Source organism: Mytilus californianus, unplaced genomic scaffold (genome assembly GCF_021869535.1).
Source record: "Mytilus californianus isolate M0D057914Y unplaced genomic scaffold, xbMytCali1.0.p SCAF_10, whole genome shotgun sequence".
NCBI classification, from domain to species: domain Eukaryota; kingdom Metazoa; phylum Mollusca; class Bivalvia; order Mytilida; family Mytilidae; genus Mytilus; species Mytilus californianus.
The window spans coordinates 55,521,443-55,549,361 of NW_026262582.1; the positions used below are offsets into that span (position 1 = coordinate 55,521,443).

At 32.6% G+C, this 27,919-nt stretch overlaps 1 protein-coding gene across 2 annotated transcripts in view; it reads right to left on the minus strand.

The window, feature by feature from the left end:
* LOC127718864 (neurobeachin-like protein 1) overlaps window positions 1-27,919 on the minus strand; it is a 406,320-nt gene that overhangs the window by 122,917 nt on the left and 255,484 nt on the right. For both annotated transcript variants that reach the window (XM_052224913.1, XM_052224914.1), the window contains 3 exons: window positions 24,208-24,350; window positions 22,092-22,222; window positions 3,538-3,645 (listed from right to left, as the gene is read on the minus strand). In XM_052224913.1, coding sequence (XP_052080873.1) covers window positions 3,538-3,645; window positions 22,092-22,222; window positions 24,208-24,350 — 382 coding nt within the window. The remainder of the gene's footprint in view (window positions 1-3,537; window positions 3,646-22,091; window positions 22,223-24,207; window positions 24,351-27,919) is intronic.

The following is a 27,919-nucleotide window of genomic DNA, read 5'->3' on the forward strand; positions in this document are numbered from 1 at the left end:
AAACCAAGGATCCGGAAATTTTTCCACACAATTTCGGTCATTTTGAGATGATAGAAAAGTTGGTGCCCCTTTCCAAATTGTCGATGTCAACTTGACTAAATTCATAGCATCAACGAACTTGTATTGCTGTTTCATCGCATTTACTAAGTAAATGTCTTGCCATTACCATGAAGAACAGTTTAGGGAAGGCAATAGTTTAAAATTGAAATGATTTTAATGACTCAAAATGGTAAATCTCTCAGACATTGCTTACGTTTCTTTCGATTCGACAAAAGTTAAAACCGGAAGTTTGCGATAAAGTTAAAGTACGAATAATTCCGGATTCATTTCGGGGATTTGTTTTGTTTATCAAATTGACAGGAAATCACCGGCTTTTTATGGCTTTTTTTATTTTATTACCTTTAAAAGTGTTTGAATGTAACAGACAATAGTTGCACTCGTTTAATTTAGCATGAAATCAATTTGCATTTTACGATTAAACATTAAATTTGCTGAAGACAATTTCACGCATGCGTATTATATAGTAAATAAAGCACATGAAAAAATACTTTTTTCTCCGTAAATTTAGGTTTTATTTTTAAATCAGATTTGATGATTGTCTTTGCTGAAAAGTAATTAAATAATGAATACACTTGTCAGGGAATTTTTGTTAAGATATTATTCTGAGCTTGTGATCACTGTCAGGTGTGAATTAAAACCACAGGTAAAAAGTGATTAGCGATCATTAGCCAATGTTTCCCGGAGGCATTGATATAGATATTAGGAGGGCCCTCAGGATTATCAAACTACCGGAGTGGCAGTTTTATTACAGGAAAGGAATTATAAACAAAAACAAGTGATCACAACTTACACAAGACAGTGCAAAATGGCGATTAAGAAATCCGATTTCAATCATTGAGTCAATGAAATGACCGAAATTACTTCATTAAAAAAATAAAATTTGTCCTAAATCCCTATTACTCGTTTAGGACAAATAGTTTCATCTTAGGACATGACTGGCATATATGACCGTTTCCGGACCCATGATTCAAACCATATCATTATTATGAGCTTTTATATATAAATCATAAATAACCAATTTAAAATGGAAAATTTTAAAGAAAAAAAAAATGAAAAAAATGAAAAAAAAATCCCCCCCCCCCCCAATTTTTTTTAACCCCCTTATGATTCATCCCCCCCAAACTCAATAACAGCCTTCCCTTTGTGGTATGGTACCTTGCAGTACAATTTCAGAGAGATCCATACACTTGAACACAAGTTATTGTATGGAAACTAGAAAAATGCTTGTTTTTTGGCCCCAAATTCCTAAACGTTTAGGGCAATTACCCCCAAACTCAAACCCAGCTTTCCCTTTGTGATATGGAACCTTATAGTACAATTTCATAAAGATCCATACACTGACACACAAGTTATTGTCCTGAAACTAGAAAAATGCTTGTTTTTTGCCCCTTTTTGGCCCCTAATTCCTAAAATTTTGAGGCAATTACCCCCAAAATCAATCCCAGCCTTCCCTTTGTAATATGGTACCTTGCAGTACAATTTCAGAGAGATCCATACACTTGAACACAAGTTATTATCTGGAAACTAGAAAAATGCTTATTTTTGGCCCCTTATTCCTAAAAGTTTTGGGCAATTATCCCCAAACTCAATTCCAGCTTTCCCTTTGTGATATGGAACCTTGTAGTACAATTTCAGAAAGATCCATACAATTACACACAAGTTATTATCATGAAACTAGAAAAATGCTTGTTTTTTGCACCTTTTTTGGCCCCTAATTCCTAAAATTTGAGGCAATTACCCCCAAAATCAATTCCAGCATTCCCTTTGTGATATGGAACCTTGTGGTACAATGTCAGAGAGATCCATACACTAACACACAAGTTATGTCTGGAAGTTACAAAAATGCTTATTTTTGGCCCCTTTTTGGCCCCTAATTCCTTAACTGTTGGTAACATAACCCCCAAAATCAATCCCAACCTTCCTTTTGTGGTATTGAACTTTATGGTAAAATTTCATAGAGATCCATTCACTTCAACTAAAGTTAGAGAGCGAAAACCAATGTGTCTTCAGACGATGATGATGACGACGACATTGTCATACCAATATAAGACCGCAAGAGGTCGTATAAAAGGGGGTAGGTCACTTTTATCGCAAATTTCAACAAAATGAGCCAAAAAAAAAAAAAAAAAATAAAAAAATAAAACATTCAGAATCTCTTTTAAAAAGTAAATATTCCATTTCAATAAATGTATAACTTTTTTTCATCAATTTTTAATTTTGACCTCTTTTTCTAAGAGTAAAGGCTTAGGTAAAACAGGACAGCTCTGTACATGTTGTTTAACAGTCCTTTAGTTAATTATCTTTAATTAAAAACAGGGATGACCAAACTATGACTTTGCTGGAGAAACTCTTTTACAGCTCTTTATTATTACATTGATTGAGATTAAAAGGACTAAAATGTGACGGGGAAAGAACTAGTTAAGCCTGCTACAAATTTATATACCTGTTCCATACCAGAATCCAAGTCAATGGTTGTATTTTGTTTGTCTTAATGTTTTTGTTAATTGTGGAATCTGGTATTGATAACAGATCTTTGTTAGTCTCAGTGAAATTTACAACTTTTCAAGTCAATGGGTGATTCAGAGCTTGACATTGCATATATATATATATATATACATTTGTTTGTTTACCTCTAGGTGTGGAGTCAGGTCGGTTTATTTTTCTTGTTATTAGCTAGGTTGCTGTCTAATTGTATATACACATATCATTTTATACATATTTAAAAATTCAAAAATTAACTGAAGGAAAAAACCTAATATTTCAAGTCTCAGCACACCAAAATTTAACATTTACATAGTAGTAAGTTTACATAGTACATTGAACAGTGAAGCTGGAAAGCTGGTCAAACAGGCCTGGATAGTATTGTATCTATCATCAAAGAATTCTGGTTTTTAAGGTAAGGGAAAATTAAATCTTAAGATTTAAGAAATGATCTTTAATGATAAATCTTAGTTTGAATTAAAGCCAAAGGAGCATTTTAACAGATCAAATTGACCCCTTTCATTTATATCTTAACCTATTCCCTTGAGCAAACCTACATGCTAACTTAGATGAACCATCAGCTTAAAGTACCCAAATTATGAACTTTGAAATAAATTTATACCAAAATCTTAAAGCATGAAATGTTAAAACAACATTAATTTTTCTTCATATTATCCTATAAAAATTCCACAATTGACAAAAACATTAGGATAAAACAAAATACAACTACTGATTAGGATTTTGACGTGGCAAAACTTGTAGCAGGGTTAAACTAGTTCTACCCTAGTTATAGACGGACAAGGATGTGGCAAAAACTTGTAGCAGGGTTAAACTAGTTCTACCCTAGTTATAGACGGACAAGCTTTATGCAATATAGCACCCACTTGTAGAATGGGGGTATAATAAAAACAAATCAAAACAGTTCTATAAATCATGTTCACCAATTGTTTTGAAATGGCAGATATTGCTAATACTGTACTATTCTAAAATGTTTACCTGAGAAAGTCCTGATGACTTCAGTAATTCTGCTGGGGATCTTGAGCCAAAGTAAATCAAGTTTGGTGGTCGCAAACTTAAAATACGACTGTAAACTTTGTTCCTCACCTGTAAACCATTTAAGAATATATATATACTGACTTCATGATTTTGACAACTACATCATAAAACAAACTAGTATGTTAAATTCACTGAATCAATTACTTATCAATGCAACTAATATTGTGAAATAAAAATGTTTGTTAAAAATTTTATTTAAATCTTTTTTTTTTATATACAAATGAAATCAAATTTTATCTATCTCCAATTTCTGAAATTAATTATAACTATAGTGAGGATTAATTAAAAAAAGCAATGAAAAGATTATGTTTAGTTCCATGTAACTATTTTTAAAGAGGTTCTGGCTTCCGGCAGGACATTTTTTTTATCCCGTTTTAAGCTCTTTTGCTTTCCTACCTAAAGGCATTCTGGCCAATCAAGGAAACCATGAAAGGCAATCAATGGGTAAAGGATTTGGCAACAACGCCTAAAAATGTGCTCCGCCTGGAGCAGCTGGTTACGACCGCAGAAGTCGAACTCTGAACAGTTGGGGCAAGTATGGACACAGCTTGATACAGCTCTGAATTTGGATAGTGATTAAATATTTGACACAGAATAAATGTGGTCAGATAACTTAAAAATTTGAAATGGGACATTTAATCTACTTAATGGTCCAATATCCAAAATCTAATTCCATGGTTAGATTCAGCATATAAAAAAAACCCATGAATTCAAACAAAGTTTAATTTTGGACCCTTTGGACTGAAAACAGGGCCCAAAATTAAAAATCTGAATGCACAGTTAGATTCAGCATATCATAGAACCACAAGAATTCAGTTTTTGATGAAATCAAACAGTCTAATTTTGGACCCTTTGGACCTCAATGTAGACCTATTTAAAAATGTCCAAATATCCAATATAGTAATACATGGTAAAAACCTCAAACAATTCAAGACTTTAAATTAATCTTCATTGAAATTGGTTAAAAGATTTGTATTTATTTTCAATTGAAGATTTCTTGCTGTTGTGCAATACTTTGCTGTTGCCCAATACTTAGTAAATCTGTTACAAACTAAATATAATAATTTACACACCTGTTTGGTGTGTATCTCCTGCCATATCAGTATTTGTTGTTTCTTTATATAGATCAGAAATAATTTATGTTAGAACCAGCTTAGCCAGTATTAGAAAAGTCTTGTTTTTGGCCCCTATTTGGCCTCTATTTTCTTAACGATTAAAGCCACAACCCACAAAATCTACCCCAACCTTCTGTGTGTAGTATGAAACTTTGTGGTACAATTTCATAGAGATCCATTGACTAATACTTTTGCCCCTTATTCCTGAACGGTTTGAGCCATAACCCCCAAAGTTCAACCCAACCTTCCCTTCCCTTTGTGGTATGGAACCTTGTGTTTCAATTTCAAAGAGATCCATAGACTAATACTTAAGTAATTGTCCATTAACCAGAAAAACCTTGTTTCCCCCCCCCCCCCCCCCCTTTTTTTTTGCCCCTTATTCCTTTTGTGCTATTGAACCTTGTGGTTAAATTTCATAGAGATCCATTCACATATACTAAAGTTATTGTCCAGAAACCAAATGTCTTCGGATGACGATGATGACGACATGATAGTAATACACGAATGCAAATTTTTATATAAAAATAGTCACTTCATATTCATATGTTCGTTCTGTTTTACCAACAGTAATCATATATTTATATGGGTTCAGTTTACTAATAGTGATAGCTTTGAGGTGCAGTTTATTAAGGGACTGATGTGGGAGCTGTGCTATCTCTGTATTAATGCAAAAATATTCTGAAGAGAATGTTAACTTGACAACAATAAAGCTCAGAACCAAGACAGAATATGTAAATCTATCTAATGTGAAAGGAATGAAACTTTTCCCCAGAATCAGTTGGTGTTTATCTAGCAATTTAAATTTTTGCCAGTTGAGCTGTTCCACTGAATAACTACAATAGCTATTGTTCTCTATGGAGTTTAATCAATTGAACCTTTAGAAATCATTTGCTGATAAATTAAGCTGACTTTTTTTTAACTCCTGGTGATGAAAATGCATGTACCAATACTGAATAATGACACATATTGTCAGAGCAGAAGGTAATATTTAAAAAAAATAATGTATATACACTACTGAAAAAAAAAAATTTCATTGGTGTACATAGTACATTGTATATACATGTGGATGTATAATTTTTTGTTCATATTGTTTTCCTATTAACCCCATACCTTGATTGTTTAGATTTTGTCAATCTTTCTGCGATTTTATAATAGCAGGGAGAGTTTCAACAAATTGATTACATTACACGAATACAGAAAAATTTTGAGATTCTATCAACTTATTATACCATAATTAGGGACTCTGTGGGATTTTTTTTAATGAAAAATATACACAAAAAGCATTTATTATTTGAAATATATATGTGGTAGAAATATACTAGGACAAGAGTTTTCATTTTTATGTTTGACCTTTGACCCCAAGCATCTACCTGTTATTCATGAATATATACTTTTTGTCTGCCAACATTCCAATTTACAATAAAACACACTTAAAAACTTAGTAATATAACTACCGCAGCACACGTCATACACAAAATGAGCAGAAAGGATGCAAAAACTAACTATTTTTTATAGCGTATGACCATTGTACGTGAAAATCTTATTTCGCACAGGAAAATACGGGAAACTGTACTAGTTAGCACAAAACATTAAAATACGAAATTTTCAAATGTTTTGAATTTTTAATTTCCATGTATTTTTTTGGCCATATGATTTACACAAATAGCAGTTTCTTGTTTTAGAAGTGCAGCAAGTGTTTAATAACATTGTTGGATGCACAAGTCAGTTTGTTTAAGGTCCAGGGTAAGAACTGACTCCCCCCCCCCCCACCTATTTCTACCATTTTTTATTATGATAAAATCAAAGAAAATTAGTTTCAATCCACCTTTCCATGTGAAACTCTCTACATCAACCTTAAAGATTTCCAGATTTCAAACAGTAATAATAAATTAAGCATACAAAATCATAACTTGAAGCAAAGCTGCGTGTCTTTCTTTTTGACTCTTTTGAGTTATAATTTGCAGTAAATATGAAAAACAAATTATGTGCATAATAAATATGATACGTGCCTGGATTTGTGTTTTTAATTTTTATTTCTAATTATTTTTGTGGTTACGTTGCTGTCTTGTCACTTTATACATCTCCTTTCATTCATGAGCCAAGATAAAAATTTTATTGACAGTTTGTTTCATGTCCAGTGGCAAATATTTCAAACACATTCAGGATGAGAACAAAATATAAATAGATGTAATAGCTTGGTTCTGTAATAGGGATCGACCGGGGAAAAGGAGGGGAATTTCAACAGTCACCAGCTGAAAATGTGGGTATAATGGATAGGGCATGAATTGTCTCCCTTGCATCAGGATACCCACGGACCCATAAAAGAGTTGCTACAAAAATTCTTAACGTGCAAGAAGCGTGGTACTCTCTCTTCACGAGACCTCAATTCGTCCCTATTCTAACCGGACATGGTTGCGTATTCACACATCCCGCACAACCAAACGGATGCTCCACTTTGCCAAGGGTTTTACTTGTGGTCGGAGGAAAACCATATTTCTATACCACCAGTCACCTTTGGGGTTCAAGGATGAAGACATGCTACTGTACATGTCTTGTATGTACAGAAAATAAGAATATACGTAACATATATATGTACAGGCACTCTTTCATACATTCAATTCAAAATATGGATTTAAAATATGAACAATTTCATTATATGTTATGAATTAATCTAATTTAATATGGCCATGTTCAGATATTATTATGTTGGTATCTTTTTCGGAAAAAAATAGAGCTAAATTTCCCTTAATATATTAGACATCCGGACAATTTCCAAAGAGTCTTCATCATTATCAATATTTAGAGTATGGTATCTCAACAACCCGACCAAAGAGCAGAAAAAAGCCGAAGACTACAAATGGGTCTTCAACACAGTTAGAAAATCTCACACCAGCAGGCGGGCTTCAGCTGGCCCCTCAATAATAATGTGTACTAGTTCATCGAAATGGACGCCACACTAAACTCCAAAGTAACGCTCCTTCTTGTATTTCAGATACAAATCATTTTAGTTATTTTAAGGATGTCTTTCATTGCAAAATTTTGAATATCAATTTTTAATATTTTGTTTATACATACTGTTTTAAAACTGTCCCCTACAACAATATATAGCACTGCATAACCTTTTGAATTAATAGATAGATATGTGTAATTTTTTTTGTAAAATCTTCAATATGTATTGATTTAGACTCTAGAATACTTCGGATTTGTAACCTCCAAGTAAAAAAACTTGTTGAATAATAAGATGTTATTTTTTTTAAATATTTAATCGAAATATTACAATGCATGTATTTGAATAAATCCGTGTGGTGGTGAATGAAAACGACAACTATTTCACATGAAGGAGTCAAACCAGCTAAGAAACTCTTATTCATCTGTAGATTGATCTTTATACATGACACGATATGTGGTTTTATTTATAATTATAATTAGCATAATGTCCAGTGGCAAACATTTCATATATGCTCAATAAGTTAAACAAATCAAATTATTCATTTATTTATGGTCTTCAAAAATAGACGATCGCGGAATGAAGGGCAGGAAATTAAGACTTCAAACGTTATAGCGGGATTGTTAAGTATGTGTGTGGATTTGCCTTGCAGAAAGATAAATGCTCTCCTCAAACAAGGCTTCAAATTTAAGGTTGATATACTGTTGCTTCGTATTTATGCATCCGATATACCAAACAAATCCTTTTTGAATCGATCTTTCTTCAAGTGTAAACGCTAAGATCGATCGCGATCGATCTTTCTTCAAGTGAATGATATATTTAGATATGAAAATAAATCTGCGCATGTTCGACGGCAAAAACACATGTGTTTAAAAACGATGGATGGGAAAAGATTCCGCCGTTTTTGGATTCTTCTTCTGAATCGATAAATTCTAGTTCTTTGCTGCAAATCCTCATCTTCAAAGGCATTGACAGTTTGTTTTTAACATGTTTAAGTGATAGTCTTCTCGCATTTCTTTGTTTAATGACTTGTGACGTGTGAACCAAACAGATAATTGATAACTGCAATGATCCAACTATTTTCTCCATAATTTTGTAGTGTGTGATAGTCCGCACGAAGTACACTCGTTATTATTCAATTCTATTTTTACGATTATTTGTTTACGAAATGTTAAGTAATCAGGTCAGACCGGTTCTGTTTATGTTGCAGTGTAAACGCACTGGATTAAATAAGATCAATCTCGATCGATCGTTCTTGTGCAAATGTAAACACGAACTGGTCTTTTTAAGATCGATTTAACTAAAGATCAGTTCAATTTCGTACAAGTGTAATACTTTAAAGAAGACGTGTTTCATGTAGTATGTGTTCCGTGACACAAATTCAATGTTGAATCAAATGCTTATTATAAATATTATACTTCTTTCCTTCAAATTTAATCAATATACTGAATGGTAATAACTTAGGACAATCAATAACAAGCTTTATAGCCGACCATAGGTATGGTTTTTAGCTCACCGGGGCCCGAAGGGCCCCATGTGAGCTTATGCCATCACTTGGCGTCCGTCGTTGTCCGTCGTCTGTCGTCGTCGTAAACTATTTAAAAAATCTTCTCCTCTGAAACTACTTGGCCAAATACCTTCAAACTTTAACTAAATGTTCCTTAGGGTATCTAGTTTATAAATTGTATCGGAAGTTTGTATCCATCGACAAACATGGCCGCCATGGCTAAAAATAGAACATAAGGGTCAAATGCAGTTTTTGGCTTATATCTCAAAAACTAAATCTTTTAGAGCAAATACGACAGGGGTAAAATTGTTCAGTTGGTCAAGATCTATCAGCTCTGAAATTTTCAGACGAATCGAACAACCCATTGTTGGGTTGCTGCCACCGAATTGGTAGTTTTAACAAAATTTTGCAGTTTTTTGTTATTATTTTGAATATTATTATAGATATGTATAAACTGTAAGCAGCAATAATGTTCAGCAAAGTAAGATCTACAAAAAAGTTAATATGACCAAAATTGTCAATTGACACCTTAAGGAGTTATTGCCCTTTAAAGACAATTTTACACAATTTGTTCATCAAGTTTGCTAACATTTAAAAATCTTCTCCTCTGAAATGCAGGTGAGCGATTCAGGCTCTTGAGAGCCTCTTGTTTTCTCATTGTTGAAGGCCGTACGGTTGCCTATAATTGCTTACATCCACTTCATTTGAACTTTGATGGATAGTTGTCTCTTTGGCAAATATACCACATCTCCTCATTTTTATTTTGTTTGAATCCATATTATTTTAAGATAAAACATGATGTTGTTAATTCTTTTTTGCTTGTTTTGCTTATGTTCATTTTAATTTTTCGTGTTAAATCATTTTGACTTTTCTTTTTCGTCTTGTTTTATGTTTGTTTTGTTTTGGTTTTTTGGGAAAAAAGGGGGGGGGGGGGGTAGTTTATTTTTTTCAACATTTTTTACAAAACCTGGACCATTTTAATTTTTAAAATAGAAAAAATTTATGTCGCTTGTATTGCATATTTTGTTTGAATTCAATTATAATAATATATTTTTATATTTTTTTTTAGGAAAGTATTAATTGGTTGAGTAAATAGACTTAACTCTTACTATTGCATTACAATTTTTTTATTAAGTTATGTGAATTCAAGTGTACAGAATATCCTGCACAGTACCTCAAACTATTTTTTATAAACAAAGGGAATTAACCCTTATCAGGTATCTATAATGACAATATTTCATGGAGTTAGTTTTCGAGCGAATCTTTCTCGTATCTGTGCAAGTAAATATGTATTCGAATTTATAATCTGATTAATTGACAACAATGGATCGTGAATAACGCAACCATTACGTTCGACGGTGTAATTTTTTTTAGCAGAAATTGAAAGTTTAACTGACTGCATGATGATGTGAACAGTGAATAAATCTAACGTTACGGTGCTTTTTTGGTTCTTTTAATGCTGGACCTTGTCGCCTTTGACGCACTGGCGCCTCGTCAATTCGTAACACATTTACATAAACTGGACATTGTTGTAATGATAATATGTTGTAGATTGCGGGGAGCGATGGATCCTTGAAAAATATGTGAACATGGGGTATCTTTTCGGGGGAAAACTCAAAATTTTGTTGATTTTCTTCAAAATTAGACACCTTATTGACGAAATTGGATTAGGATACCTAATAAATTTTACTGTTCTCAACTTCAGGATGATGCATGCAAAATTTTGATGTCTGTTTACGTTTCTATAAATAGCGCTAGGTCCCGATAGGATATTAAATTGTTGCATATGATAGCGAAAAATAAACGTTGTGGATAATATTACTGATTTTCACATTGTTATGAAATATAGATATAAAAAGGTAAAGTCTACAACTTTCAGCCCAGTTTGAAGAGCTAAAATTCAAGTTTCCTGTGATATTTTATTTTTAACTGACATCGAATGAAACAGTTTTTTTTTGTAATTTTTACCAATGTCGATAACACCAATTATGCATTACGGCAGATATGAGTTTATTGACGTGACGTTCCCACAGAGTCCCTACCATAATATCAATTCAGCTGCTTATACACTTTATTTCCATATAGCAAACACATTTCATAACTTTTTAAGCTATTCCAGTGTCATTGAGTTTTGAACTTTGACGAAAACATTTCACTATATATCATAATTTTTACTTTATCACTTTATTCCTATATTGTATTGAAATTTTCATTAGAATTACTAAAGCTAAATATGCGTAACTGGAGAGCATGATTCATATTACAAAATCACATTGTCTCCTCTGAGACTCGAACCCTGGACCTCTGTTAGTTGAAGGCAGTGCTCTAACCGACTGAGCCTAAGTTAAAATTAACCCCCCTGGTTATTGATGAGTGCGTTCATTTATTATGCAGTTCTTTTTAGTCAAACATGTTGTCTCCAATTTGTAAAAAGTCCTTACAATAGACATTTTATTATAACATATGTTTGTGTTAAAGTCAACACAAGACTCATGCAAAAATTGACATTGGATACATTGCTAAAACATAACCCCAACCACCAGTGAATACCACTAGCCTATAACAATGTACAATTTAGAGAAGGAAAATATCTTTAAAGATATAATTGATACCTTTTGTTTGATTAAAAACAATCTACTTTACAGGATTCTTGAATTTCCTGATTTAAAAGTATTGGTATTCATTTATTTAGATATGCTATAATTTTTATTCTTTAAGGTAGCTGGGGTGTTTAAATGTTCGACGATAGATTTTTCTGTAAAAGACTTCTGAGTCAATGTTCTTTCAAATTTCAATATAAAAACTGGGGGTCATGGACCGTGTTTTTTTGTTAAAATACATTGAAATTCACAAAATTGGGGTTATTGTACATTGGTTATATAGGGGAAACTCCTCATTGAGGAGAAGACATTTAACGATAGAATTGGCTAAAATTCAATACTTCTTAAATATCAAATAATAAATTGTTAACACAGAGATATGTCTCGCCTTTTTGTTATTTTGTTAATGCAAATGTTAAAATTAAAATAGCAATACTTTTCATGTAAGTTATGCATATATCTCCATGGAAATGAGATGTGCCAATTGTAATACAACCGTATACCAAATACCATTGACTTTTCATATATCATTCCCTTTAAACAAACCTAAACACAAACATTAACTTGTAAACTATGTAAAAGTTTCAAAGTCAATGAACAATGAAGGAGGTTGTTATATAATCTCCATGGAAATGAAACCTGCAAATGCCAATACATTTGTATACCAAATATCATTGACTTAACATTAGTGGTTCATCTTAAAATGACCTAACAATAACAAAAAACAACTAGATGTGTTGGAACGACACGAATGGCCCCGTCTCAAAAAGTTGAAAAATCTGAAATTTCAACAACACATGTGGACACAAACATGCATGGATAGTATCCAGCTCTCAAGACCAATACTAGTTCAAGTTGATGAAAAATTTCCTTGATCACTGAGTAGTTAAATTTCAAACTACCAACAAACAGGAAGTGGATGTACTGCAGATCTAACAAGATGTGTTCAAAAGACAAGAAAATCAGCATAGCGGAACAAAACATAAACTTGATCTGTAACTCATCATGGTAGACTCACATATCAAAATTCAGCGCAAAATCTGAAGGCGTATAGAAAAGAATTCCGTATAACTGTGATTTTGAACAATTTATCAAAGTCCAAAGTCTGTAATTTTGGCAAAAATTAGCAGAGCCGAAAGAAACTTAAACTCGATCTGTAACACATCATGGTTAACTCACATACCAAAAATCAGCCCAATATCTGAAGGCGTATAGAAAAAAGTCTGGATAACTGAGATTTTCAACAATTTATCAAAGTCAAAAGTCTGTAATTTTGGCAAAAATTCGCAGAGCCGAAGGAAACTCAAACTTGATCTGTAACTCATCATGGTTAACTCACATACCAAAAATCAGCCCAATATCTGAAGGCTTAAAGAAAATAAGTCTGTATAACTGTGATTTTCAACAATTTATTAAAGTCCAAGTTTCACTCCAAAGCCCGTCATTTCGGCAATAATTAGCAAAGCGGATAAAAAAAAAACTTGATCTGTAACTCATCATGGTTAACTCACATACCAAAAATCAGCCCAATATCTGAAGGCGTTTAGAAAAAAAGTTCGTATAACTGTGATTTTCAACAATTTATTAAAGTCCAAAGTCCGTAATTTCAGCAAAAATTAGCAGGGCGGAACGAAACTTAAACTTGATCTGTAACTCATCATGGTTAACTCACATCAAATCAATATCTGAAGGCGTTTAGAAAAAATTGCGATAAATGGTTTGTTGCGGAATGACGGAATGACAGAAGGGTAAAACTATATGGCCCCGACAACTTTGTTGCGAGGCCATAAAAAATGAAACTCAGAAATGGAAAAATACTAAATACCAAACTTGTTCAAAGGGTATCTACACTTCTCAGTCTTCAAATCGCTTATCTAAAATACTACAATCGCTAACATTTTTAGTAATAAAAATCATGGTTACCCTTCTATGGATAAGTGTCATGCCAAAATATGACTTACATGTCCCCGTCTTTCCACCAACAATACGGTAAGGTCAACGTTTAATGGTTGCATATTTTCCTTAAATTTTGAAACTGATATAAATTGAAACACTAACAGTATTATCTATTTACTCACATGAAACAAACCGGGATGCGGTATTCAGTACGTAGGTGAAACTGGACGCAATTTATCTAAACGCACGCAAGAACACCTGTATCATTTTAAAAGACCCCATAAATTCAAAAGTATCATTTATCAACACCTTAAGAAGCACAATCATCCCATTAAATATTGAACAGTTCAACCTTTAGAAGTAGTAAATAAGCAGCCTGTGGAATCTCATTCAAAGTTTGTACGATCACGGAAAATAATTGAATTAAATTGGATTAAAAAATTACAGACAGTCTATACTCTCGGTCTTAATGATAACTGTTAATATCATGGGAATTGGTAATATATCAAGAACCGATTCTGTTAACATTTTGGATATAGTTTCTAAAACTGTTCGTAATCAAAGTGCTGGATAGCACCTGTGAAAAGTTTGCAACGGTAGATTTGTATTATTTCAAATAGGTTGTAGATGTGTAGATTGTGTTTTATTGTCCCATACAAGAATATATATGGTTTAGGGGTGGGGATCTTGACCCCCATAGGGTTCTATAGTAAATCCCTCCCTTCTGCAGGCCCTCAAAATACCCCTAAATAGACCACAAAAAGAAAATAATAAGAACTGAGCAAAAACAATAAGTCTCCAAACTTTGTTTGGGAGACTTAATACCAAAAAGTATATATACGAATTTTGTTATAGTCCGATTTTGTGAGGCCGATTACCTAAAAGGCCGAGTTTGTTATACTCCGAGTCTGTTGTAGGCCGAGATGAGATACCAGGATACTTTTGATACACTTGGGCTTTTACGTCTTTAATGAACATTTGTAAAATCGTAGTAAAATAGCGTCGAATAATGTTCATTCATGAAATATTTTAAACACAGTATTTATTTTCTCTTCATCCGGAGGACGGGAGGAAACCCCTGAAACCGGGATTATTGTACTCCCGTTGGGTGGCACACATATATGGATCTCACGCATGTCTGAGGAATACCGATAAAAGCATAACTTAGAAACTGCTGTCTAGTGTAGATGTGTATTGATTTTATTTTCCGCGCAGCGCAGATCTGCGAAGTAGTGTTTGTGATAGCCATTTTCAAAAATGAAGTTGAATTCATTTGAATTGTCGGTGAACATTCAGTACATTTCAATTCAAGCTGTAAGCTAATCAAAATAGAAGTAACTCAAAATTTCAAAAGCATCTTCCTAGAATTAGTATTCAAACACTAGTACTACATTATCTAGGAGTAGACATAGTAAGATAGTCTGTCCAACTTCCGGTTTGAGGCCGATGCTTTAGGAAAGTTTATTGCTATAGCAAACTTTCCAAAAACCGTTCACATGGGCGTAGAATAAATCATAATCAGAGAAAATTTCGTACCAACAATACAAATATTTCGTACCTAATAACTATTTCAAAAAACAACGGCAGACATTATCTGTTAACCAAGCTCTGTTCTTTACCTGTTAATAAATTACAGCAAATTTTAGAGGATTGCAACACAATTCCATATTGCAGTCCTAAGAATGAAATCGTCCAAATTGTAATAGCATATTGTTATTCTAAACTGTTTCCCAAAATTGAGTGCCTTGAAGATCATAAAAAACATTTTATCAAAATCAAATATGTCAAATAAGGTTTTGATTTTGTAAATATTGCCGGTATTTTTAATGATCATTCTGTTAAAGAACAAATTCCTGACTATTTTGATAATACTGAACTCCCTCTTATTTCTTATGTTTACAAAAAATCTACCCGGAAATATGTGTTTAATTATAGCGAAGTGTGAAAAGATGTTAATATCAGTGACAATACACCTATGTCATGAAATTGCAGTAATTCCGAATACATTTATGGCCCCAGTTCCCATGTTAAAACAGGAGACCTTAACATCGTTCATGACTGAGAGTTGAAATCATTCCTCAGTAAAGGACCTATATAATGTCCCCCGTCAATTATTAATTGGAATGAGTGTCGTAACATCATCCACGTCTCACTCCATACTTACTGCTCGAAATGGATTAAATGAGAATAAACTGTTAACACAGAGATATGTGTCGCCTATTTGATATTTTGATAATGCAAATGTTGAAATTAAAATAGCAATACTTTAACATGTAAGTTATGCAAATATTCAAAGTCAATGAACCATGACTGAAGGTACAAGGCTAAACAATCTCAATGGAAACGAGATGTGCCAATGCTAATACAACTGCAAACGAAATACCATTGACTTTTCATAAGTCGTTCCCTTTAAACTAACCTAAACACAAACATTAACTTGTTAACTATGTAAAAGTTTCAAAGTCAATGAACCATAATTAGGGGGTGGGGTTATATAATCTCCATGGAAATGAACCTTACATTTGCATACCGAATATCATTGACTTAACATTAGTGGTTCATCTTAAACTGACCTAATCACAAACTAATACATGTAAACTAAGCAAAAGTTTCAAAGTCAATAGACCATGACTGAGGGGTAAGGACCAAATATTCTCCATGGAAATGAGATGTGCTAATGCTTATACAACTGCATACCAATTATCATTGACCTACCACTAACAGTTTCCCTTATAAAACTGACCTAATCACAAACTAATACATGAAAACTAAGCAAAAGTTTCAAAGTCAATAGACCATGAATTAGGGGGCAGAGCCAAATAATCTCCATGGAAATGAGATATGCCAATGCTTATACAACTGCATACCAAATATCATTGACCTACCACTAGTGGTTCCCCATAAACTGACCTAATCACAAACTAATACATGTAAAGTAAGCAAGGTTTCAAAGTCAATAGACCTTGACTGAGGGGGCTGGGCCAAATAATCTTCATAGTAATGTATTAAACATTTTAAAGAATATTTTACTCCTAACAACAATCATAATAACCCTATTTCTCGTATCAAACATAAGCTAAAAGAACTTGCCAAGGAATTTGTTTTTGTCCTGGATGGAGTGTCAAAAATTAGTTGGAAGTACTTGATAAATTGCATGCTTATAGTGGTGATTTCGAATCTGTTCAAAGTTTTGATTTTTCTACCCTATATACCACTTTGCCTCATAATCTTATTAAGAAAAAATTCACACACCTAATTAAAAGGGCATTTAAAAAATCAGAAAGCGAATATATATGTTCTAACTCTTTTAGGTCTTTTTTTAGTAACAGCAGACAAAAGAACTATGTCAATTAGACCTGCTTTGATACGATAACTGTCCTTGAATTTTTACTAGATAATATTTTTGTTTGCTATGGAGATTCCATGTATCGTCAAGTTATCGGAATTCCAATGGGGGATAACTGTGCACCACTTATTGTGGACCTGTTCTGTATTGTTATGACTTATAATTTATGACTAAAATCAGCAAAGACCCATTGAAACAACATCTGAAACAAAAACTTAATAACACTTTTTATTTGGATGATATATTGGCTCTCAATAATGACAACTTCATTATGTACACTAAAGAGATTTATCCTGCTGAACTGATTTTAAATAAAGCTAATACTGACAATGTACACAGCCCTTTCCTGGATCTTGATATTTATATCTTTAACGGGAAGCTTAATACCAAAATTTATGATAAAAGAGATGATTTTTCATTTCCTATTGTTAATTAACCATTTTTAGATGGCGACGTTCCCTTGTCATCATCTTATGGTGTTTATATATCTCAACTTGTTTGATATTCTCGTGTATGTAACAAGGTATTTGAGTTTAACGAAAGAAACCTCTGTATTACAGAAAAATTGTTACACCAGGGTTTTCGATATCACAAACTAGTCAAAACATTTTCTAAATTTTTTCATCGGTACAAGGACATCATTCGTAAATATAAATCAACATGCAGACATCTTATACGTTCAGGTATTTCACATCCAATCTTTTTTTGGTAATATTCTATACATAGCACAAATTTGTCAACATTCACCTCAAAAGCTAACCAAACCTTTAAACAGATTTATTCATATAGTTACGATACAGTTGTCAGGTCATTAAAGATGGCATATTTTGGTATCAATATTGATTCACTCAAAGGGTCTTTGCATTGGAAACAAGTAAAAATGTGAGCTACTGCTCACTGATGATACCCCCGCAGAAATATTTCGGTAAACAGGAAGTTGTTGAGTGATGAATCTGAAAACGCATCACACGGTATAGCTGACTTATATAAACCCTGAAACCATATTTCAGAAATCCTTGTCAAGTAGTCCCTGAGAAAAATGTGACGAAAATTTTCACTTGGCTATCATGTGTAACATAATACAAGTGTTCGGTAAACAGGAAGTTGTTGAGTGATGAATCTGAAAACGCATCACACGGTGTAACATACTTATATAAACCCTGAAACCAAATTTCAGAAATCCTTGTCAAGTAGTTCCTGAGAAAAATGTGACGAAAATTTTCAACTTGGCTATCATGTGTAAAATAATACAAGTGTTTGGTAAACAGGAAGTTGTTGAGTGATGAATCTGAAAACGCATCACACGATGTAACCAACTTATATAAACCCTGAAACCAAATTTCAGAAATCCTTGTCAAGTAGTTCCTGAGAAAAATGCGACGAAAATATTCATGGGAAGGACGGACTGACTGATGGATGGACTGACGGAAGGACAGACAGAGGTATAATAAACACATTTATTCTAAAACCAGTTGTTGGCATGATACCATTGGTGGCCTTCAGCTGTTTTCTGCTCTTTGGTCGGGTTGTTGTCTCTTTGACACATTTCCCATTTGCATTCTCAATTTTACTAATCACAAACTAATACATGTAAACTAAGCAAAAGTTTCAAATTCAATAGACTGAGACTGAGGCGTAAGGACCAAATATTCTCCATGGAAATGAGATGTTCTAATGCTTATACAGGTTGCACTTTGTAAATACAGCTGTTTCACAAACCACGCCTCTTTAGGGGAGATATATAATATTCATAGATATTTTGTTTTGTTTACCTACTGGTTCCCAGATATGATCTCTATGTTTCATCTCGTAGAGACATATAACTTGGGCATGTTACCAATATAAATACACATGAAAAGCGGCCTAATTGAAAACTGTGGAAGACCCAAAGTGAAGGGAGGGGTAGTACAGAATTTAAGTATAAGTTTAAACTCTTAGAAGTTCGGGGCATATAAATGTTGAAAATATGCTGCACAGCCCTATATTTTGGCCTTTGAAAAAAATAGTAGTGCATATGAGCTTTCCATACTAGGAGATCATTTTTAAGAAACTTCCTAGTGAAAGTGGTACAGTTTTTGGCCATAAAAGGAGTTCCTATGGGAAATTGCATTGTCTATATTTACAGAATTGCAACTTATATTGGGTGAAAAAAGAGAGCATGTAGAATTTCACCAAATCTGGTTGATCTTAATGAAATTAACTCAAATATAAAGTTTTATAAATATATCATGAAGATTGAGAAAATCCTGGGCCTTTACTATGATGACTCAGTATAAATTCACAATTTACAATATGCATAATTTACCTAAAGCCCTGTATGCAAAGCAAATTCATTATATATGCACATTTGTAATTTAAATTGTTAAGCAGTGCTTATATTAACTCTTCGCCGTCATTGAAACTCATAGATCATTGATAAATATTGTTGTTGGGGTGTTTTTGTCCTGTCGAAAACCCAAAAGTAAGCCTGAACACCTGAATGTGCTTTCTTGTGACCGCGGCATAAAAAAGTACAAGCTAGAGATACAAAAATACCTCAATAAAACTAACAATAGTGTGTTTATCCTAAAAATGTACTAAATATTCCATATTCACAGAAACAGCAGAATTACTTTGCAAATTTGAGGCCCCAGGGGCAAAAAACAGAGAAAAATTCCTAGCCCCTGGGTGATAAAACAGATAATTTAGCTTGTAAAGGCTATGATTTTATTATCATAAAGGTCTTTTATATAGAAAACAATAACTGTGCTTTGAATTTATGCAAAAAAAAAAAATTCCATCACTCAGTTCTATAAAACTTTTAGTGAATTCATATATCAGACTGGTTAATTCATACATACAATTTTTGCAAATATTGTTAGTTTAAACACTTCTAGTCATATATTAGCCAAATTATGTTAGGTATATATAGTAAGAGATAATATTATTGTGACAAGATTTCTGAACTTACCATTTGAGGCAGAAATTGTGAACTTTTATAGATAAATAGGCATGCAGTTATATGTGGACTGGAGACAGAGGAAGGATTGGATACTTTATATACTCTTGAATGTTGTCATGATTAACTACTAAACTTTACATTTATAGTATTCTGAAATGTTTTCAATTTGTTATCAGAATAGTTTCATACAGGTTCTAGGCATTTCATGTCAGAAAACATGCACATAGGGTAAGCTGACATTTATTTAAGTCTTGTTTTCAAATTCTTTAAAAACTGAAACAGGGGTAGGGGTATAAAATGTTCTGTAAAAGAAAAGTTAGAGCATATGCAGTGATTTCTTTTGGCTATGATTCTGATAAATAACTATTGTTGTAAGAAAAAAGTGTTTTTCAAGATTTTTCTATTTAAATGAATGTTAGTATAGGTTGCACTTTGTAAATACAGCTGTTTCACAAACCACGCCTCTTTTGGGGAGATATATAATATTCATAGATATTTTGTTTTGTTTACCTACTGGTTCCCAGATATGATCTCTATGTTTCATCTCGTAGAGACATAACTTGGGAATGTTACCAGTATAAATACACATAAACAGCGGCCAAATCAAAATGAAGATCCAAAGTGAAGGGAGGGGTATAAAAAGAAGATATGGTATGAATGCCAATGAGACAACTCTCCACAATAGACCAAATTAAACAGAAATTAACAACTAAAGGTCACTGTACAGCCTTCAACAATGAGCAAAGTCCAATACCGCATAGTCAGCTATAACTTTTAGAAGTTCAGGGCATATAAATGTTGAAAATATGCCACACAGCACTATATTTGACCTTTGAAAAAAATAGTAGTGCATATGAGCTTTCCATTCTAGGATATAATTTTTTACGAAACTTCCTAGTAAAAGTGGTACAGTTTTAGCCGTAAAAGGAGTTCCTATGGGAAATTGCAGTCTATATTTACAGAATTGCAACCTACAACTGCATACCAATTAACATTGGCCACCACTAACGGTTCCCCTTAAACTGACCTAATCACAAACTAATACATGAAAAGTAAGCAAAAGTTTCAAAGTCAATAGACCATGACTGAGGGGGCGGGTCCAAATAATCTCCATGGAAATGAGATATGCCAATGCTTATTCAACTGCATACCAAATATCATTGACCTACAACTAGTGGTTTCCCTTAAACTGACCTAATCACAAACTAATACATGTAAACTAAGCAAAGTTTCAAAGTCAATAGACCATGACTGAGGGGTCGGGGTCAAATAATCTAACACTAGTGGTTCACAGTAAACTAGACCTAATTACAAACTAATACATTGTTGACGCTGCCGCCACTGTCGCCAGAAACAGCATACCTATGTCTCGTTTTTTAACTCTGTCAAAGCGAGACAAAAATAGGGGGTCATGGGCATTATTTTCTTGAAAAACAAAACACAAATTGTCCGATCAAATTCAGTACAATTATCTACCCTTGATTCAAAAGGATTTTTTCTGAAAATTAAAATACACTTTACAAGATGTTATATTTTGATAGTTTAATCTTTAAATTTCAATTTAGATATTTTTGTTATTTTTGTTGAATATTGAGTGATAACTTGGTAAAATATTTAAAAAAAAAAAAGTATTTTTGAAACATGCCCAGAAGGTATGCTCAGAAAAAGACACCTGATCTACCTTAAATTTAATGTCTTGAAATAGAAAATACATGTACAATAATAAAGGATATAAAAAAGAATAGAATAAAAATTAATACGACTTATTTAAGCATAAATGGAAATCAGCAGGACTGATGTTTGGTACTTGTTGAGTAGGTAAATAACAGATACCAATTCACCCTTACACTTGCTATTAACTGTTTTGATGACAGGTTATTTAATAAGAGCTTGTTGTCAAAGTAGTTTCTCTTTGTGTCACTTTTATGACTGTATGGTGTACCAGTGTTAGGGAAAACTTTATGACCATAAAAGATCACCTAAACCTCTTTTTTTTCCTTAACCACATGAAAGATTATGCAAGTCCAGTTTAGTTTGATATACAGACATTTACTGAAAGAAAAGTATGATTGTTTTGGATGACCTTGTTGTGCCTTAAGAAGAGTTGTGCATTATGTCTTGTAAGGTTTTTAGTATATTCACCTTCTTCTGGAAGTTAAGAAAATAATTAGTCTGATCAATCAGAAACAATTCTAATGCACTTCTGCGTAAGTTGTAGCGTCTAAAGTGTATTTCTCTCAACTGAGACAACGCCCATTTGAAGTCTTCTCCACCTGTAATTAAAGGTATACATATTTCATATGCAGTAATATATTTTGGTGTTTCAAAACTTTCTTTAAACAGATTAATAGGTTGAAGCCAAATTGCTCCATACTCCATATTTCAAACCAGCATAAAACATTAAAAGATATAAAACATGCTAAAGGGTAATAAATGCATACACAAATATAATTGACTGTGATTCAGCTTTCTGGGAATGGTTCACTATTGAAATTAAAAAAGAATAATACATCCATATTAATGAAATTTATATTCAGCCAAACAGAAGGGATCTAACAAACTATTTGACTCATATGAGGTTCGAGTCATGTTTTCCCCATTTCAATTTAGTAACGTGCATTATGATTTATCGCCCTGGTATGGTAATTTAGGTAGAAAACGTTTTTTTTATATTCCAATCCATCTGCATTGATTGTGCATGTAGTATTAAATAAACTGTTATCACAGAGATATGTCTCGCCTTTTTGTAATTTTGATAATGCAAATGTTGAAATTAAAATAGCAATACTTTAACATGTAAGTTATGCAAATATTCAAAGTCGATGAACCATGACTGAAGGTACATGGCTAAACAATCTCCATGGAATGAGATGTGCCAATGCTAATACAACTGCATACCAAATACCATTGACTCATTATAAGTTGTTCCCTTTAAACAAACCTAAACACAAACATTAACTTGTAAACTATGTAAAAGTTTCAAAATCTATGAACCATGATCAGGGGTGGGGCTATATAATCTCCATGGAAACGATACTTGCAAATGCCAATAAATTTGCAGACCAAATATCATTGACTTAACATAAGCAGTTCATCTTAAACTGATCTAATCACAAACTAATACATGTAAACTAAGCAAAAAATTCAAAGTAAATAGACCATGACTGAGGGGGCGGGGCCAAATATTCTCCATGGAAATGAGATGTGCTAATGCTTATACAACTGGACACCAATTAACATTGGCCTACCACTAATGGTTCCCCTTGAACTGACCTAATCACAAACTAATACATGTTAACTTAGCAAAATTTACAAAGTCTATAGACCATGACTAAGGGGGCGGAGCCAAATAATCTCCATGGAAATGAGATATGCCAATGCTTATACAACTGCATACCAAATATCATTGACCTACCACTAGTGGTTCCCCATAAATTGACCTAATCACAAACTAATACATGTAAACTATGAAAAGTTTCAAAGTCAATAGACCTTGACTGAGGGGGCGGGGCCAAATAATCTCCATGGTAATGAGATTTGCCAATGTTAATACAACTGCATACCAAATATCATTGACCTACCACTAGTGGTTCACCATGAACTAGACCTAATCATAAACTAATACATTGTTGATGCCGCCGCCGGAAACAGCATACATATGTCTCGCTTTTTGACTCTGTCAAGGAGAGACAAAAACAAATTGATTTAATAAATTATAAAAATAAAACAGTACACGACAGATGTTTATAAAGATAATGAAATATAAAAAAAAAGATTTCATATCAACTGAGTTCAACTCATCAGAGATAGAAATGGATTGAACAATCAGGAATTTTACCAGGATTGACAAAATACCTCAACTTATCCAAATTTTCAACACAACCAATTTGACACAACGAGGTTCATTTGTACCAGTAAATAGATAAGTCCTTGTGTCTGTTTTTTAGAAAAAATCATTGGCTTGCAGAATTCATGGAGAACATCATGTCATGTCTGTGGATTTTTATTATGAAATGTATTTTTAAGAAATGAATATCATAAAAAGTGTTTCAGAAGGAGACGGAGGAATAACAAAACAATATAAAGGCAAAGTTGCTTAAAAATTTGCGAAAAATTAGATTTTGATTTTCATAAAAAATCTCAAGTAAATTTTTTTTATCTTTTCTTAAGAAAGAAAGTAAAATATATGTTAAATTCAAGGGGAGGGAATCAAAACTAGATAGTATTCATAAATATTTATAAATATAATACAAACTACCTTCTTCTTTGTTTGTACTGCAATCAAAGAAATAAACATGAGTTGTGGTGACCTCTAGTCGACCTTGGTATACATTCACCATAGTAATCAATTGACATTCTTCAGACAACACTAACTTTTCTTTATCATTAGGACCATCAGTTCTGGAGAGAGAAAAAAACAATTCAATTTTGTAATGAATTTAAAAGTAGTTTATCATTTTTTTCTGTTAGAAGAATAGGTTCTGCACATAAAAGATTTAAAAGCAAGAAATAACCCCATTCTTTTTATTCCTTGGATATAAGTTGTATAGTCTTGATGATATAACTACTTGATAATAGAATTGAGTATTGACAATTGACTTTGCAACCTTAAATATGCTTCAACGACACTCACTAAATAGAAATCATTGACAATTGTATGCCTGTTCAATATTCCTGTGAAAATTTCAACCAAAGTTGGAGAACTGAATCCCACTCATATAATCAGTTGTCTAGTGTAGGAATTTTTAGACCTATGTGAATATATTCAAATTTAAATTAAAGACAAATTTTACAACCTACAAATCTTACAAATTTAAACAAGAATATGAGTATTATCAAGGGCTTCCAAAACAGTGGTATATTGTCCGTACTTGACCAATAAATTATATTTATGACTTGTTGTGCAGAGCCTGAAACGGACATATAATGTGGGTTTGGTATTTTACTGTGACTTGACTATAGGTATTGTCCTTTACTATACCTATTGTTCAACTAGATTGTAAAATTGACAATACAATTGAGACATTTAAATTGACCAGTTGGTATTGTTAGAGTTGATGAATAGTTGATCACTCATGCATTTAGACTCTACCTTGATGCTGTCCCATCACTTTGCCTGTTGAATTGTATATGATGTAGTGTTACTGAGATCTTACACAAGTGGTATACAGGCTTCAGTTTTTATCTTGGTTAAATAACAGTACATGCAGTTGGAATTGGTATGTTATAATGCCTAACAAGATTTTGTGAGGTAGACAAATCCGGCCTTAAAATGATCAAATTGACATTTTTGTACAAAAATAGGCAGATCTGTCATATTCTGATATTTATCAACTCACTGCTTTCATTTAGATTAAATTGGTCTGGTAACAGCTTAATGAGACTGAAAGACATTATTTTCTGTTAAGAAACACAACTGTTTTACCTTGCATAGACGTGCGTAAAATACATTTCAATTTTTTTCTTTCAAATGATATATTTTTCAAAAAATGAAAAGGCATGATCTGTAAAGTTTCTCAAATTTCTGAAGAATGCGCTTTTTCAATATTGTAAAAATTCACTGTATTACAAAAAAATCGTGAAAAATTAAGAAAGGCAAAATCGAACCTTTTCTACCTTTTGTTTCATTCATAAAAATATCATGAACTCGTCCAGTGTACAGTTTGATGGTCAATTGAACCACACATGTGTGTAAAAAGAAATGCAAATTAACCAGCTTTCAGAAATACAGAATATAATTATACTTTAAATGCCTGGAGTGGGATCTTCATTTCTATTTTCTTTAATTTTTAAGATATTTTTCTTTTTTCTTCACTGATGTTGCCCATTATTCTTGAGACTGGCTGTAACTCATACAGACTCATGTTAAATCTAGCTAAATCTAGTTTTATCATGTTAATTAAAAATAAATGTGGATAGTGTCCACATGTGGACACAGATGATGCCCCCGCTTGCATATCATATAGTTATAAAGAGACATAACTGAAGAACGGTAAAAGTGACGCTACCAAAATTTAAACTTGATCTGAGTTTTGTGGTAATAAGCATTGTGTGTAAGTCTCATAACATTTGGTTGAGGCTAACTTAAGTAGAGAACAGAAACTAAAAATTCAGCAATTTTTTCTATTTGTAAACATGCATAACTCTAGAATGGTTGTGTATAAGTTTTATAACATTTGGTTGAGACAAACTTAAGTTAGAGAACGGAAACGAAAAATTCAGCAATTTTTATGTTTATAAAGGGACATAACTCAAGAATGGTAAAAGTGTCGCCACCAAATTTCTTACTTAATCTGTATTATGTAGTAATAAGCATTGTGTATAAGTTTCATAACATTTGGTTGAGGCAAACTAAAGTTAGAAAACGGAAACAAAAAATTTGTACTTGATCTTAGTTTTGTGGTAATGAATATTGTGTATAGGTTTCATAATGTTTGGTTGGGGCAAACTTAAGAAACAGAATGGAAACTAAAAATTTTGCAATCTTTCAATTTATGAAGGGGCATAACTCAATAATGGTTAAATTGACACTACCCAAATTCAACTTGATCTGTGTTTTATCAGTGAAAGTCAAAATTAAACATTGCATTGTATAAAGCATTGATTGTAGTTGATTCAACTATAATCATGGACAAAGGAAGGTAACTCTAATTTTAAAAATTACTTGATATTTAGAAGAAAATAAAAATTTTGCAATTTTTCCAAAAAAGTATAAGTTTCATAACATTTGGTTGAGGCAAACTAAAGTTTGAGAACGGAAACTAAAAATTTGCAATTTTTCGGTTTTTAAAGGGGCATAACTCTAGAACCGTTAAAGTGATGCCACCAAAAATCAAACTTGATCTGTGTTTTGTGGTAATGAGCATTGTGTATATGTTTCATAACATTTAGTTGAGGCAAACTTAAGTTAGAGAACGGAAACTAAAAATTTTGCAATTTTTCCATTTATAAAGAGGCATAACTCTAGAACGGTTAAAGTGACTTGATCTGTGTTTTGTGGTAATTAGCATTGTGTATAAGTTTCATAACATTTGGTTGAGGCAAAATCAAGTTAGGGAACGGAAACCAATTTTGGGACGTACGGACGGAAGTACGTACGTACAGACGGACAAGGGTAAAACTTAATGCCCCCACCACTACGGCGGGGGCATAAAAATACTAATTCAAAGTCGACTTTACCTTAACTATACAAACTAAAGACAAACCATAACAATTATTGTTAATCCACAAACAAGAGTGTTTTAATTTCTGAAAGATTTTTTAACTTTGGAGCTAGTTGCCATCCTTGTCTTCATAAACAATAATTATTGTTACGTAATAAAATTTTGTGTGCTTACAGAATACACAAAGGACAAATTTGAACAGGTAAACAATTAAAGGTGAAGCAATCATAACTTCATCCAATCGAATTGGGTAAGATTTAATAACAATGACCAGTCCATATCAAATTGAGTATTAGTGGTAAATTGGGTTGGGAGAAAATGAGAGATTTTTTAATACAATTTCTTGTTAATACTACAAAACACTCATCACCCAAACTTTTTGTTAGAAGTTCAAACACCTATATGTCTGCATTGGCATCGTTTTTCAATCTCTCATTAGTGTATTTTAAGAAATAGAAAGATTGGGTTTCAAAAGTCAACAAAATTATCGACTTTATACAGAAAATTAACCTTCTTAAAGCATTAATCTATTAACATATATTCCACAGATACATAGCAAAAACATTTTTGAAAATACTGCAAAAGATTGCATTCTGATTTATTCAGCGGTATTGTCATGAAGTGTGTTTAGGTGAACCATGGTATAGAAAACATTGAATTACCTCACAAAATCTTATCGCACACACTAAGACTGAGTGTGTAGTGATGTCATAGATTTTAACGAACGTAATCAATGCATCACTGGTAAATTATTAAGTCAGGGATTTCGTTACCATAAATTACGTAAAACTTTAACTAAATTCTTTC